We start from the raw sequence: 12,371 nt of genomic DNA on the forward strand, positions 1-12,371 counted from the left end.
TGCATGTATATATGTATTGTATGATTTTTGACAAATTCCACATCCGGTAGACTAACTCATGGATCTATGGAATGCTATGTATGTATGTATGTATAAAAGATTCTGAACTAAAATGCAACCATCACTCCCCAGATTTGAGGTGGCCTTAATTTTCTTGTGAATCTGATTTTGATTTCTCATTCTTTATCCAGACAGCCAAACAGATCCATAGATTGTTGGAACAGAGGTTCTCACAGCGATAGCTGTGAAGATTTCTATCTTCCAGGATACAACGTCATGTAGTTCGGCAAAAAACAAGCTACATTTCAATGAAACCCATTGCCTCTATCTTCGTGGTCCAAGCGTAAGTCAAACCAGCATGATGCAGACAGGGCTCTGCTTTCTGCTTGCTTCATGGTGGTTTCTTGCTTGTCTTACATTTTAACTCTGAAAATGGAGGCAATATGTTCCCCCAAAACGTACATTGATTTTCACTAGACTATATGGCATTATATCCCAGAAGTTAGAACTCTTCAGATATACAGATTAACCACACTGCATGAACATGTTTCAATAAAGTTGTGAACAGTGGTACACTCTATAAATTTACCAACACATGAAGGGAACAAAGATTTTTTAGCTGTTTGATTGGTGTCACTCCCACAGTTACTAAAGCATATTGGTATTGTAGGTGCTGGCACCTAAGGAAGTACTGGATGAGTGGCAGCAGAGACCCTGCAGCCTTGTCTCCCGTTACATCAAGCGGTACTTGAGCATGAAAGGCCACCTGTCACTGGACGGACACTGTGGCTCCATGTGCGTCAAAAGCCCACGGAGATTCAAACTCGTTCAGCAGGAGTCTGAGAACTATGACTAGATGACCACCATTGCTACTTCATAGGTAAAGAAGAGGCTTCTCTGTTGCGTTACATGAGTTTTCAGACTGCTGGGAGAACCGAAGTCTTTCGTTTCATGAGAGCAGTTGCTAATAAAGGGATTATCAGTTATTTTCTTAGGAGCAAACTGAACTCAGACCTTTCCATCATGTCTTTAGTTTTTTCTGGTGCTCTTTTCTCACATTTTTTAATGAAAATGAATGTACTGTAGACCCTCATTTTATGCCAGGGTTGTGTTCCTGGAGATGCCGGCATGTATTGAATTGACATAGATGAAAGCCTAATTATTATACATATTTCAATGGGATGCATTACAAGTATAGAAAAGTTTAGACTTCTTTCACAAAATAATACAAAACATTTATATATTTTACAAACAAACACTATATGCTCCCATTCATATCACATTTGTTCTGCAGTAAAATATAATTATGTGTGGGCGTTACTGATGAGAGGAATGCCCTGGCTGTAGACTGTGAGGGTCAAGTGGATCATCTTCTGCCATATCTGAATTAATTGAAGGCTGCTCAGCAAGGTTGGCTGCCTTGCTTCATGCCTCCTCTCCTGCAGAACATGGCAGCAATGCTACAACACTGCATTGACTCCTCATCTAACAGAAGAGCTCTGTTCCCAGTCAGGACCACTGTTGCCTAATGTCTGCAGGCACCTATCAACACCCAGCAGATCATGGCTTTCTACAGAACACAAAACAGGCTCTTTTTATTCTTCCTGTTCCTGAGCAAGGACCGTCCTTGGTAGCAGGAGCACAGTATATAATTTTCCAGAAATTGGGGGGAACACAAAGGAAATTAATATAAAATTTTTGAACTGACAGGTACAAGTATCCTAATTGGCATACATCAAACTGTCGTAAACCAAGGGCCCACTGTGAATCATTGCTTTTCAGTGACACTGAAAATTTAATAACATTAATTAAATACCTCAGCACTGCTTAGTAACTGTCCCCTTTGTACAGTAAAAATTAAAAAGGGACTTTTCAATTTAAATTATTTATAACTGACATATGAGTGCTTGCTGTGTGTTTTTCAGCAATATTTGAAATGAAGGGGTATGAGGGTATGAAGTACAATATAATGGAGGGGACAAAATTCATTAAGCTCTGAGAACCCAGAAACATATTTAAACTGGTATTCAGAATATACTATTAAGCTGACTATGTAATGACTCATACTTTCCTACATTCCTTCTAAAAGAGAAAATATTAGAGAAAACCCTTACATTATTAAGCAAAATTTGGTTCTGAATGTCTCATTTGAATGAACTGTCTTCTTAAGAAGCAAGATACCAATTTCTTATGAATACAAGGCTTCAGTTCTTTCAGCAGCAAGTATTCTCAAAGTATGGCAAAACATGGAACATGGAGCATTATATGAGGACACTGTGTGATTCCAAAGGACACAAAGAGATCTATGGAAGCACAATTTGAAAGTGAAGCAGAAGACGTTTAACAGACCATGTAGGGCCATCAATGTTCAAAATAACAGGCAAAGGTGATTATTAAGCACTGATACTGAAAGGATACACCCAACCACTGCTGCTCTTCTTTTGATTGTACTTATATGGATTCGGTTTCCTTGGGTATTACAATCAAATTGACATACTGACCAAAACTAAACCTGACCACAATACAGACCACATCCCTAACACTGGATGCACTTGCTTTGCATTTGGGAGGTTAGTTTCACTAAGATTATTCTTATTTTTCCTCAGCCTCTGAATGTAATGTTGTGGTAGTATCTTAAAATATCCCACAACTGTTTTCTTCTTAATTCATTATTACTTGCTCCTTGCACAAAGAACACAAATACAACTCCAAAGCTAATGAATGGATTTTGATTAACTCAGTACAGATGGTCTATACTAAAAGTCTTCAGGTAAATTTAATTTTGGTTAGCTATTACTCAAACATAACCTCTACTTCCAATACATTCTGAAAATAAATACTTGAATGGCTGAAGCTGATCAGTTTGGGCAATCTTGACACTGATTCTTTACAGCTGTAGACTGTAGATCTTGTTGAAAACGTGTAATTTTACCTCACTTTCAAAATTTATTTTGCAATATCAAATGACATGCAGCAAATACAGTATAATTTTTGTTTATGTACATGAAGATATAAATGTGGAAAAGTATTGCATGCATATGTTAAGAGTCTCTAAGTTCCACTGAACTGGAAGGAAATGATACAGATTGTGAAGGCACGTGATATGCCAAGGAAATCGAGTGCAGCAAAGAGTTTGCTGTACAGGGTTTTGTCATTCCAGTTAAAGCTAAAGTTGTCCTTGTGCCTACACATTAAACCTTGAAAGTATGTAGGATGGATGGAAGTAAAATACCACACATTCTGGATCTTAACATTAGACAGAGGCAAGTGTTATTAGTGATCTGTTGCAATACACGGTTTCTCTTCATGCTGATGCTGTTACATCAGCTACATTAAACGTCGTTTATATATAATATTTTAGAATTATGAGTATGTAATAGGACATTTAACCTTCTACTGGTGTAGCAAGAAAAATGGTCAAATGTGCAAAAGACATATGGGATTGAGCAGTGTAATATTCAACATTTAGCAGAATAATATTCAATATCTATGTCTAAAATATCAGGTGTTAAAGATAAGTCAAACAAATAATTCCAGGAAAATATTAGCTAGTTAAGAGTATAACATGAAGTTTTTGGTGGTAATTCACAGAAAATCAAGTAAATTGATAAACCTGCATATTATGCAATAATACATACAAGAGTGTGCAATGAAATCTGATAAACCTGCATAGTATGCAATAATACATACAAAGTGTGCAATGAAATCTGATAATGCCTACATTTTCTATTTCCCATAAACTCTATAGTAAGGCACTGTCATCAGTGAAATAATTATTGGAACGTAAATACTATAAAATAGCAATGACTTCAACTTGAGTTTCATAAGGAATACTATAAAAGCAGAGAAATACATTTTCACTGTAGATATTGTCATGTGTTGGGTGTATAAAGCGACAAATAACTTCACGCCGTATTGGATATAGCGAATTTATTGCACATTTGCTCTTACAATCACACAGTTTACAATCTCACAATTAATGCCATCGGCAGTATCACAAATAGTAGACTGCAAATGCTCTTCCCTGGCCAACTCGTAACTAACTTGAGTAGTCTTCGCTGCTCCTTATTTAGCCCCATTACGGACAACACAGAAAACAGTTACATAATAGGCACCACTGTTGTCTGACACCGTGTTTGCCGACAGCCTAGCAACGCTGTCAGGAGTTGTTTACTGGTGAGTACCAATGGTGGCATCCCGTGTTACGTCACCGCTGGGGAGGGAGGGGGGTGTCCAACATAGCGCAACACGTCACACTGCTCCTTCCATAAGGCTGTTCGTCCTGAATAGCCTAACGGTGCACCCCCATTCCCTTTCTTTGGAGGCTGTGCTTTCTGCATCTCCTGTTTTGGCTACTCTTCGCAGCGACTATTATCTGGCCATTAGAATATAAATTTGGCAATATCACTGCTTTAATGGAAAAATTATAAATCATCATCATTACCCTCATCATCAGTATTATGGATTAAGTACTTTATCTCTTCCCGTTACAGGAATTATGGATGTCTCTTCTGTTTTCCTGCTGGCATGATTTTATTCTTTGTGTATAAACACACAATCTCTGTGATTCGGTTTTCAAGCTTTCTGTCCAAATGCTGCAGGCGCACCTTTTGGTATTTTTTTATTAATGGACTGACCCTGTTATTCCCAGTCATTCTTTGATATTTTCATTGCATTTATAATCTTTCATTCTGAATCCTGCATGCACTTAAGGGAATAAAATTACAGATGGAACTGATAACGAAACTGTTGTTCCCACTGTATCTGATTTGCATTTACTAATAATGCCACAAAACCATCTAAGATTATAATGGTTCAATTAAAAGAATTATGAAGGTTTCTTCCTTAGGTCCCTTACTTATGCAAACAATGATCTATTTTGAACATGCTTTTAAATAGCACACTGGCAATCATACAGTATCTGTGTTACCCCTTACTGTACCAATGATGATGGCACAATAGGTAAATTATAAGACTGTCATTTAGTAAGAACCTATAATGAAAAATGTGTCCAATTTTTTTAATAAAACCAATATTTGGCAGGTGTAAATGGCTAAAACTAACAGTTTCCAACCCAATAGGGCATGATTTGCTAGAACTCCCATCTGGCCTAAGTAGCATGGTTAGTTTTCTGTACCGCATGTAATTCATATACTCAGCATATTTATAGATAACAATTAACCATGAAAAGTTTAACTTTTTGGATTATTCTTCTGATTTTAGACATCATCATGTCTCTTACAATTTTGTTCCATTTTCATGAAGGTATCTTGAAATTCCTGTACAGATAAGTCATTGCAACTAGTTAATTAGACAGTTTAATTGGTGTTATGTATTGCCTGAAAAATATATTTAAATGTTCATTTTCAGTTATTCTTAAATATGTTTTGCTTAACAACTTGTCCTAGACAACAATGCATTTAATACAGCATTTTCAGGTTAGGTTAGGTCTGCACTCACAACACTGTGTCCCTCGTCTTAACTACTTTCAACTCTAGTCTTACTGTTCCAAAATATCGTGTTCCACCTGGCATTGCAGTAATTTCCTAAAAGCTGACACAGTGTATTTAAAAATCATGACATTCATATAAACCATAGCTACACTATAATAAGATCAGGGAGATCAATGTAAAAATTGAAATATAGAATTTATAAAATGAATTGCTCCATTGCCAAACAGCCTTTCAAAAATAACTTCAGATGAAAAATTGTTCACACTTTAGAGTCTACTGGTAACAGTCAGTTATCATTCTCTCTAACTTCTGTATTCATTATATGCTGGAATATGGCTGAAACATAAAAGCAATGGAGGATCTACACCCAACATACAGAACATGTGGCAGATGACATCAGTGGAGGTGAAATAACAATGCAACTAACACACATGAGTGTGCAGTAATGACACATATTTGCAATAGCATGCACATGAACTGATGAGACATGGACAACATTGTGTTAACGCTTGCTAAGTAACTAATTTACTTACTAGCTCCAAAGATTAGACTCCTTCTTGAAAAACTAACAGTCGCTCAGCTGGTCTTGAAATCCCCCCTCCATTCTATGCCACCAAGATATTCATTGTTATGTGCACAATCACTGACTACTAACCATATCATGAGCCACATGAGCCTTGTCCACACATCTCACACTTTTTCTTACAGACCCATTTTAATATTATCCTCCCATCTATGGCTATGTTTCCCAAGTGGTGTCTTCCCCTCAGACATTTTAAATGAAACTTGTGATTTCGCATCTCTCTGATGTGTGTTATGTGTTGTATCAATCTCATGCTCCTCAATCTAATATCCGAATAACATACACAAATAAAGAGCGACATATCTTTAACAAAAAAGTAGTCTTATATATGAGTGAGCTTTCTGTAATCACGAGTTGCATAAATTTATCACCATATGAGCCCAGAAGAAGAAACTGAGCAGATTTCTACTCTTTGCAACAGTTTCACTCACCACCAGCATTCATGGATGCAAGATTGCAACTGACATGTAACAAAAATATGTAGAACCCATTGCATCTAATACTGGGAAAACAATCTGCACTAGTGTGTACATCTTGTTGCTGTTGTGTTTTTTATTTAAGACTGTCAATCTAATATACGTGTTTCTTGAGTTAATATTCTTGTGTTATACAGTATATTGCACTGTTTTTTGTGCCACATGCTGTGTACCTTCGATTTAGATCACGAATAAGATGGACATGCTTGATATGACAACATAAAAAAGAGAAGAGCCTAAGACACCATAGAAGCGCCACAGTGTCAATGATATTGAAAAAAACAAAGAGGAAAGAGAAATAGAACAAGAAAATAAACAAATAACCTTAGTGAATGTGTAACAGGACTTCAAAGCAGTCACTGTACAAAAAGTTTATATATATAAGAAATGGCAATGCTGTAGTTAATGTGGAAGGAAAAGTTGTGGAATGAGTATGTACAACCTCATAGCCATTGAAGAATAAGTCATTTTATACAAATTACATTCTGTGCAAACACTGGATCTAGTCACTAAAAATATGCTGCCAATGGGATTCAAACTACTGATTGGTAAGCTTGTAGGAAAAGCTATTATGCAGCTGTAAGTTGTAAATGTTAAGATAATATTAAAATTTTAAGGAACAGGTAGTGAGAATGTGAACAGCAAGAAATTTCTTTAAACACTAAATGTCTTTGGCCACAATGCAAAAGACCCTGCACAAGAGAGTTATTCATTCAGTTTCACTTTCCTGCATGCTACACACCCAACCAATATAAGCTAATTGATTTAATAATTCTAATAATTTTTGCCATAGCGTACACTGGATGGAACTCTTTATTATTCAATCTAAATTTAATAATGTCTTATGACATTACATAATGACATCATGACATTTATCAATTATGTGCCAAAAGAATAAAACAAAATCCAGCATTTAATGAAATTAAATATATCTGTAATTAAACTCATTCTTCACCTTACATGCTTCAGCTGTATTTGCCATCTTCTGAAGCATGCCATATTATCAAGAAAGGCATCAAAAGTTAAGTGCAGCTTTATTACAGTACATTTAATAATACATACAAATTGTATGCTACTGCTAGCCCCATGGAGTTCGTTAATAATACTCTCTCCCTCTTTCCACTCCTTCACATGTCACAAATCATTGTATGATATTGTATAACTAGAAACATAAATTGTGCAATATAAATAAGAATTAAAACACAATGTTTTTATTTTATTGTTAGTGGGGTGGGACTAAGTCCCTTGTACTGCGGCCACTTCTGGCCTGTTGTACCAGCTCCAGATGATAGGTGAGGGTGATTGTGGAGCAATTGGTGGAATGAAGATTGGCAGGGGAAACCGAAGTATTCGGAGAAAACCTGCCCCAGTGCCACTTTGTCCACCACAAATCCCACTTGACCAGACCCGGGATCGAACCCGGGCCGCCGCGATGGGAAGCCAGCAACTAACCGCTTGAGCTATGGCGCGGAAAAAGACAATGTTAGTAATAAACAAGAAATTTTTATACAAAGGTGATATTCCCCTGAAGATCGAAAATGTACATGGCTGAAACATGTAAGGTGCAAACTGCTTAAATAATAAATATAGTGAAATTTAAGAAATGCTGTATTTGATGGTTTTATTACTCTGAGGTATAATCACATTTTATAATTTATATGAATTACTGGACACTGGACGAAATTAATTGACTTTCCCTAATATTTACTGTGTGCTGCATTAAAATAAACTGCAGTTGTGTGGCCTAAATATTTTGGAGTGCATATCAACCCACTGGCTGAACGAAGGACAATAATAACCACCCTATATTAACTACAGACTGAAGCTTGTCTTACTGTTAAGATGAGACAACCCAACATCTTGTTGTGATAGGTTTATGCATACTAGTTCTAACATTTGTCTAGTGACTCCAGATTTGATCTGTGTTGACCTTCCCTGTCTCTCCTGCCTACAGATGCAAGGATATAGAATCAGTTTCTGAGGTGTGGGTACCTGTGTGGCACATCTTAAATATTATGTTAATGTTATTGAAAAGGAATATTAAATTTAACAAATAACTCATAAAATTACATTAGACCTATTGTACATTATCTATATTAAGAATTTGAAATATATATTACTAATCTATGATAAGTAACATTTCAAACTGTTGCTACTAAAGGGCACAAAATAGAAGTTGATATGCAATGGATCAACCTTGTATCAAAAATATGAAAAGAGCTGATCTATGTTACATTACATCTTCAAACTTGTTTGTTGTGTTTAGTGTACAAAAATTTTGAGAACTAAGCTTGGTGAACACTTGTTCATATGGTCACCTCCACACCTCCTCTCATGGGAAACAATTTTTGGGACTCACAACTCAAATTTTATTTCCCAGTGTCATTACCCTCACTATAGTATTAATGAAATCATAACTTTGAAATCAGCACATTCCAGAAGAATTTAGAGTGCAAACTTCTGTAAGGTCATATAAGTGGAAGGTCTTCTTTTTGCAAGAAATTGTATCATTGGTAAAGAAGACAAAATTCTTTATTCAAAGTAAATCGATGTCATATCAGACCTATATTTGTGAAAACTACCTGAAATCTGTACAAATATCATGTGGGTTGCAGGGACTAAGATATTTTGAAACAAGAACTTGTTATAACTTTACAACACAGTGATCACACATGTTGCTGAATCTGAGGTTTATTTATAGTATTCTAACCTACAGAATTCCTCTAACATGAAAATGAATTTGGGTTTTATTTAAGATAACTAATCCTAACATAACTGGGGCACATGGTAGCATAGTTGGTTGAGGCACTATACTACAAGTTGGAAGGTTGCAGGTTCCATTCCCAATGGGGTCACTGGATTTTTCAATTGATCTAATCCTTCCAACCACATTATGACCCTGAGGATGACTCAGCCTCTAACCGAAATGAGTACCAGGAATCTTCATGGATGTAAAAGGCTGACAATCTACCATCTGTAAGCCAGTTGTCTAGAAAATGTGGCAACCTCAAATCTCACAACCCAGTGGGCCTCTACAGCCTGTTACAGGGAGAGCTTTACCTTTTTTATACCTTAGTCCTAACATTACTGATCCTGTGTTCTGAAGATATACCCATTTTACCATTTAATTTTAAATTTTCATATCTTAATCACTTGCAGTTGTAAAGAATAATAAGTGTCATTTAGATATACTGTTACAACAACCCAAGTCACACTGGGGAGATTACAGTAAATCATATTATGTCGTTATGGAAACACTCCAGTGTTTTAATGCAGCGAAGCACATCTTGTGGAATGCAGTTCAAAGGCATAACTCGTTTGTGTAGACAGATGCTTATGTACTTGTTTTCTTCAGAACAACATGAACTGAATACAAGGATTTTATTTAAAAAAACAGAGGAATGTTTTCGTAAATAAGTTGTATAAGATGTGTTATATTTAGTCTTTAAGCTTTGAATCATGTTAAGACACTGCAGAACATAATGTTGACACACACATATCAACCAGGCTACTTAGTCATTAAAGTAGAAGATTTTTTTTAATTTCTTTTTTTAGAAATATGCAGTTCTATTCTGGAATAGTTTTCTGAAAATTTTTATGTTTTTTTTAATTTCTTTTGTGAATGCCAGGATGACACCTTGAACTAAACCAATCCTTCTAGCATAAGACATATAATGTTATTTCAACTGATGACATAGGATTATTCCAGTTGGTACAGGTTCGTAAGAACTTTATACACAATCTTTTACATCAATACGCAGCATTAAAAATTATCTACACTTGCAATTTGTTGCTATGTGACAGTTTCTGTTTACACATACACATTAACATTCCATGATTAATATAGAAAATAAAATCACATCATATCAAACATGAATGAATGAATGTATGAGGGGTGAGCCATAATCATCTGGCCCTTGCACTGTGACCATCAATGATCTATTGTGTTTTCTTATCAGATATACTTCTTAATTGAACCAGCTAGTTGTAGTGATTAATTAGTTATGCACAGGGACAACTTTACTGTATGTGCATTGTGAAATACGTGTATAATTTTTACAGGAGAAACAAAATCAAAAACACAAACTTTCGACATAAACTTACAATTTCTTTAAACAAACTTTCCATGATTCCTGCATAACAAAACAGGTTATTTTATAGAAATATGACCACATTCCTTACAATCAGCAATCTGCTTCTGTTTCTCCACATTCTATACTAAGTTTATCAGTATACGTCAGTAAAAGTGATGTATTTCTCCCAAGTGTAAATCCTATGCTGTCTTCTCATTTTGCCTTTCAGTATAATAAATTCACAATCAGAAGTAAATAAGGAATGACCTCTTACTCAAAAATAATGATAAAAATCATCCAGCAGATTCCAAAGTTGATAAAAAACACACAATTCTATGAATACAGCTTTGAGCAGAACATTCACCTGAGAAATGTATGAAATTCATCTACTGCATCTGAGATATATTTATCAACAAAATTATTTAAAGAAGTGTAAACCTCATTTGGGCTATCTGTGTGTTGATATGAATAAAATAAGGGTAAAAGTCTTATTAGTGGATGCATTGTATCTACCTGAATGCAATGTCTATTTCTCCTGGGTAGGAGGGGGAGCTCATTTACAGAATGTGACATCCTATAGCCTATGGGAAGCTACCAGCTCCTTGTGCTCCCATGGGATTTCAAAGTTCCAAACTTCTCTTCCCACTGCACTGCCACCTCCAAACGCACAGATTTCCCCAACCTAGATGGTATCACCCATGACTTTGCTCGGGCAGTTAGTATCCGGCTTCCCATGGCGGTGATCTGGGCTCGATCCCAGGTCAGGCCATGTGGGATTTATGGTGCACAAAATGGTACTGGTCAGGTTGTCTCTGAATACTTTGGCTTCCCTGCCCAATCCTCACTCCACCAAACAATTCATATTCATTTATCCAGGTCTAGTATAATAGGCCAATTAGTGGCCGTCGTCCTAAGCGGCTTTGTGCCACCCTACTCCAAGAAATAAAAAATGTAATAAAAATACATGACATCACATCAGAGCTAGTATGAAGGGTGTAAGCAGAGGGGAAAGAGAAATTTGCACGACGAAGAGGGAAGGGCTGGGTCCAAACCGCGAAAAAGTATTTTAAAAAATCTAATAAATCTATCTCAATATAGTTCTTAACAGAGCTTCAAAGAAATAGGTGATAACTGAAACCATGTGCTGAAAACTGTCCCTACCACTCAGCTGGAAAACTGTTGTTGTATGACATACTCGAATTACTTTTTCGAAATAAATAGAGTACTAGAGACTTTGTTACTTACATTTAATCAAATTATTATTCCACGTTCGCTTTTCACACAAAACAATCACTTGTCATGCAAATGCACCATTCACGGACGTTTCTCCCACCAAATAACGGATCACATCAGAAAGCACTTTCAGCAGAATACCCGTGGTTCCTCATGACATTCTGATCATTCTGATCAACTGAATGAATTACTTTGTCATGACCGGTCGTGACCTACTATGATCACCTCACTACATCACTCTTGTCAACCATATGGGATATCTTTATCTTCTTAAACAAGACAACAGACGACAATTGCTAAACACGATTGCATGTGCTGTAAGTTGAATTAGCAGTCAGGTCCATCAAGTGCAACAAGTTTAATACACGAACATAAAAGTTTTCCCTTTTAAATTGTTTGGGAAGACATGGGCTCTGAGTGGACGAGAGGGACAATAACACCGGTGTCAGCTAGCCTGTGCGCGTTTATTCTGTTTGTGTTGTTCTGCGTGTAGGTAGCGGACTTGCAAGGGGCTGATCCCATGTCCAAGGAGTCCTACCGACTATATATGGGA

At 36.3% G+C, this 12,371-nt stretch overlaps 1 protein-coding gene and 1 long non-coding RNA gene across 4 annotated transcripts in view; one reads left to right on the plus strand and one right to left on the minus strand.

The window, feature by feature from the left end:
* The window catches only part of LOC111864253, a 74,656-nt gene extending 62,311 nt beyond the window's left edge, over positions 1-12,345 (minus strand). For both annotated transcript variants that reach the window (XR_002842761.2, XR_004513007.1), the window contains exon 1: positions 11,831-12,345. This is a non-coding gene — a long non-coding RNA (uncharacterized LOC111864253). The remainder of the gene's footprint in view (positions 1-11,830) is intronic.
* The window catches only part of LOC111864252 (uridine phosphorylase 1), a 61,361-nt gene that overhangs the window by 43,926 nt on the left and 5,064 nt on the right, over positions 1-12,371 (plus strand). The window contains exon 7 of one of the 2 annotated variants that reach the window (XM_023851343.2): positions 671-880. In XM_023851343.2, the coding sequence (XP_023707111.1) occupies positions 671-856 (186 nt within the window). In that variant the 3' untranslated portion in view covers positions 857-880. Of the gene's footprint in view, positions 1-670; positions 6,029-12,371 lie in introns of those variants that run through there. The other variant, XM_033751364.1, reaches the window with a different exon arrangement.

Source organism: Cryptotermes secundus, unplaced genomic scaffold (genome assembly GCF_002891405.2).
Source record: "Cryptotermes secundus unplaced genomic scaffold, Csec_1.0 scaffold33, whole genome shotgun sequence".
In the NCBI taxonomy this organism is placed as follows: Eukaryota; Metazoa; Arthropoda; class Insecta; order Blattodea; family Kalotermitidae; genus Cryptotermes; species Cryptotermes secundus.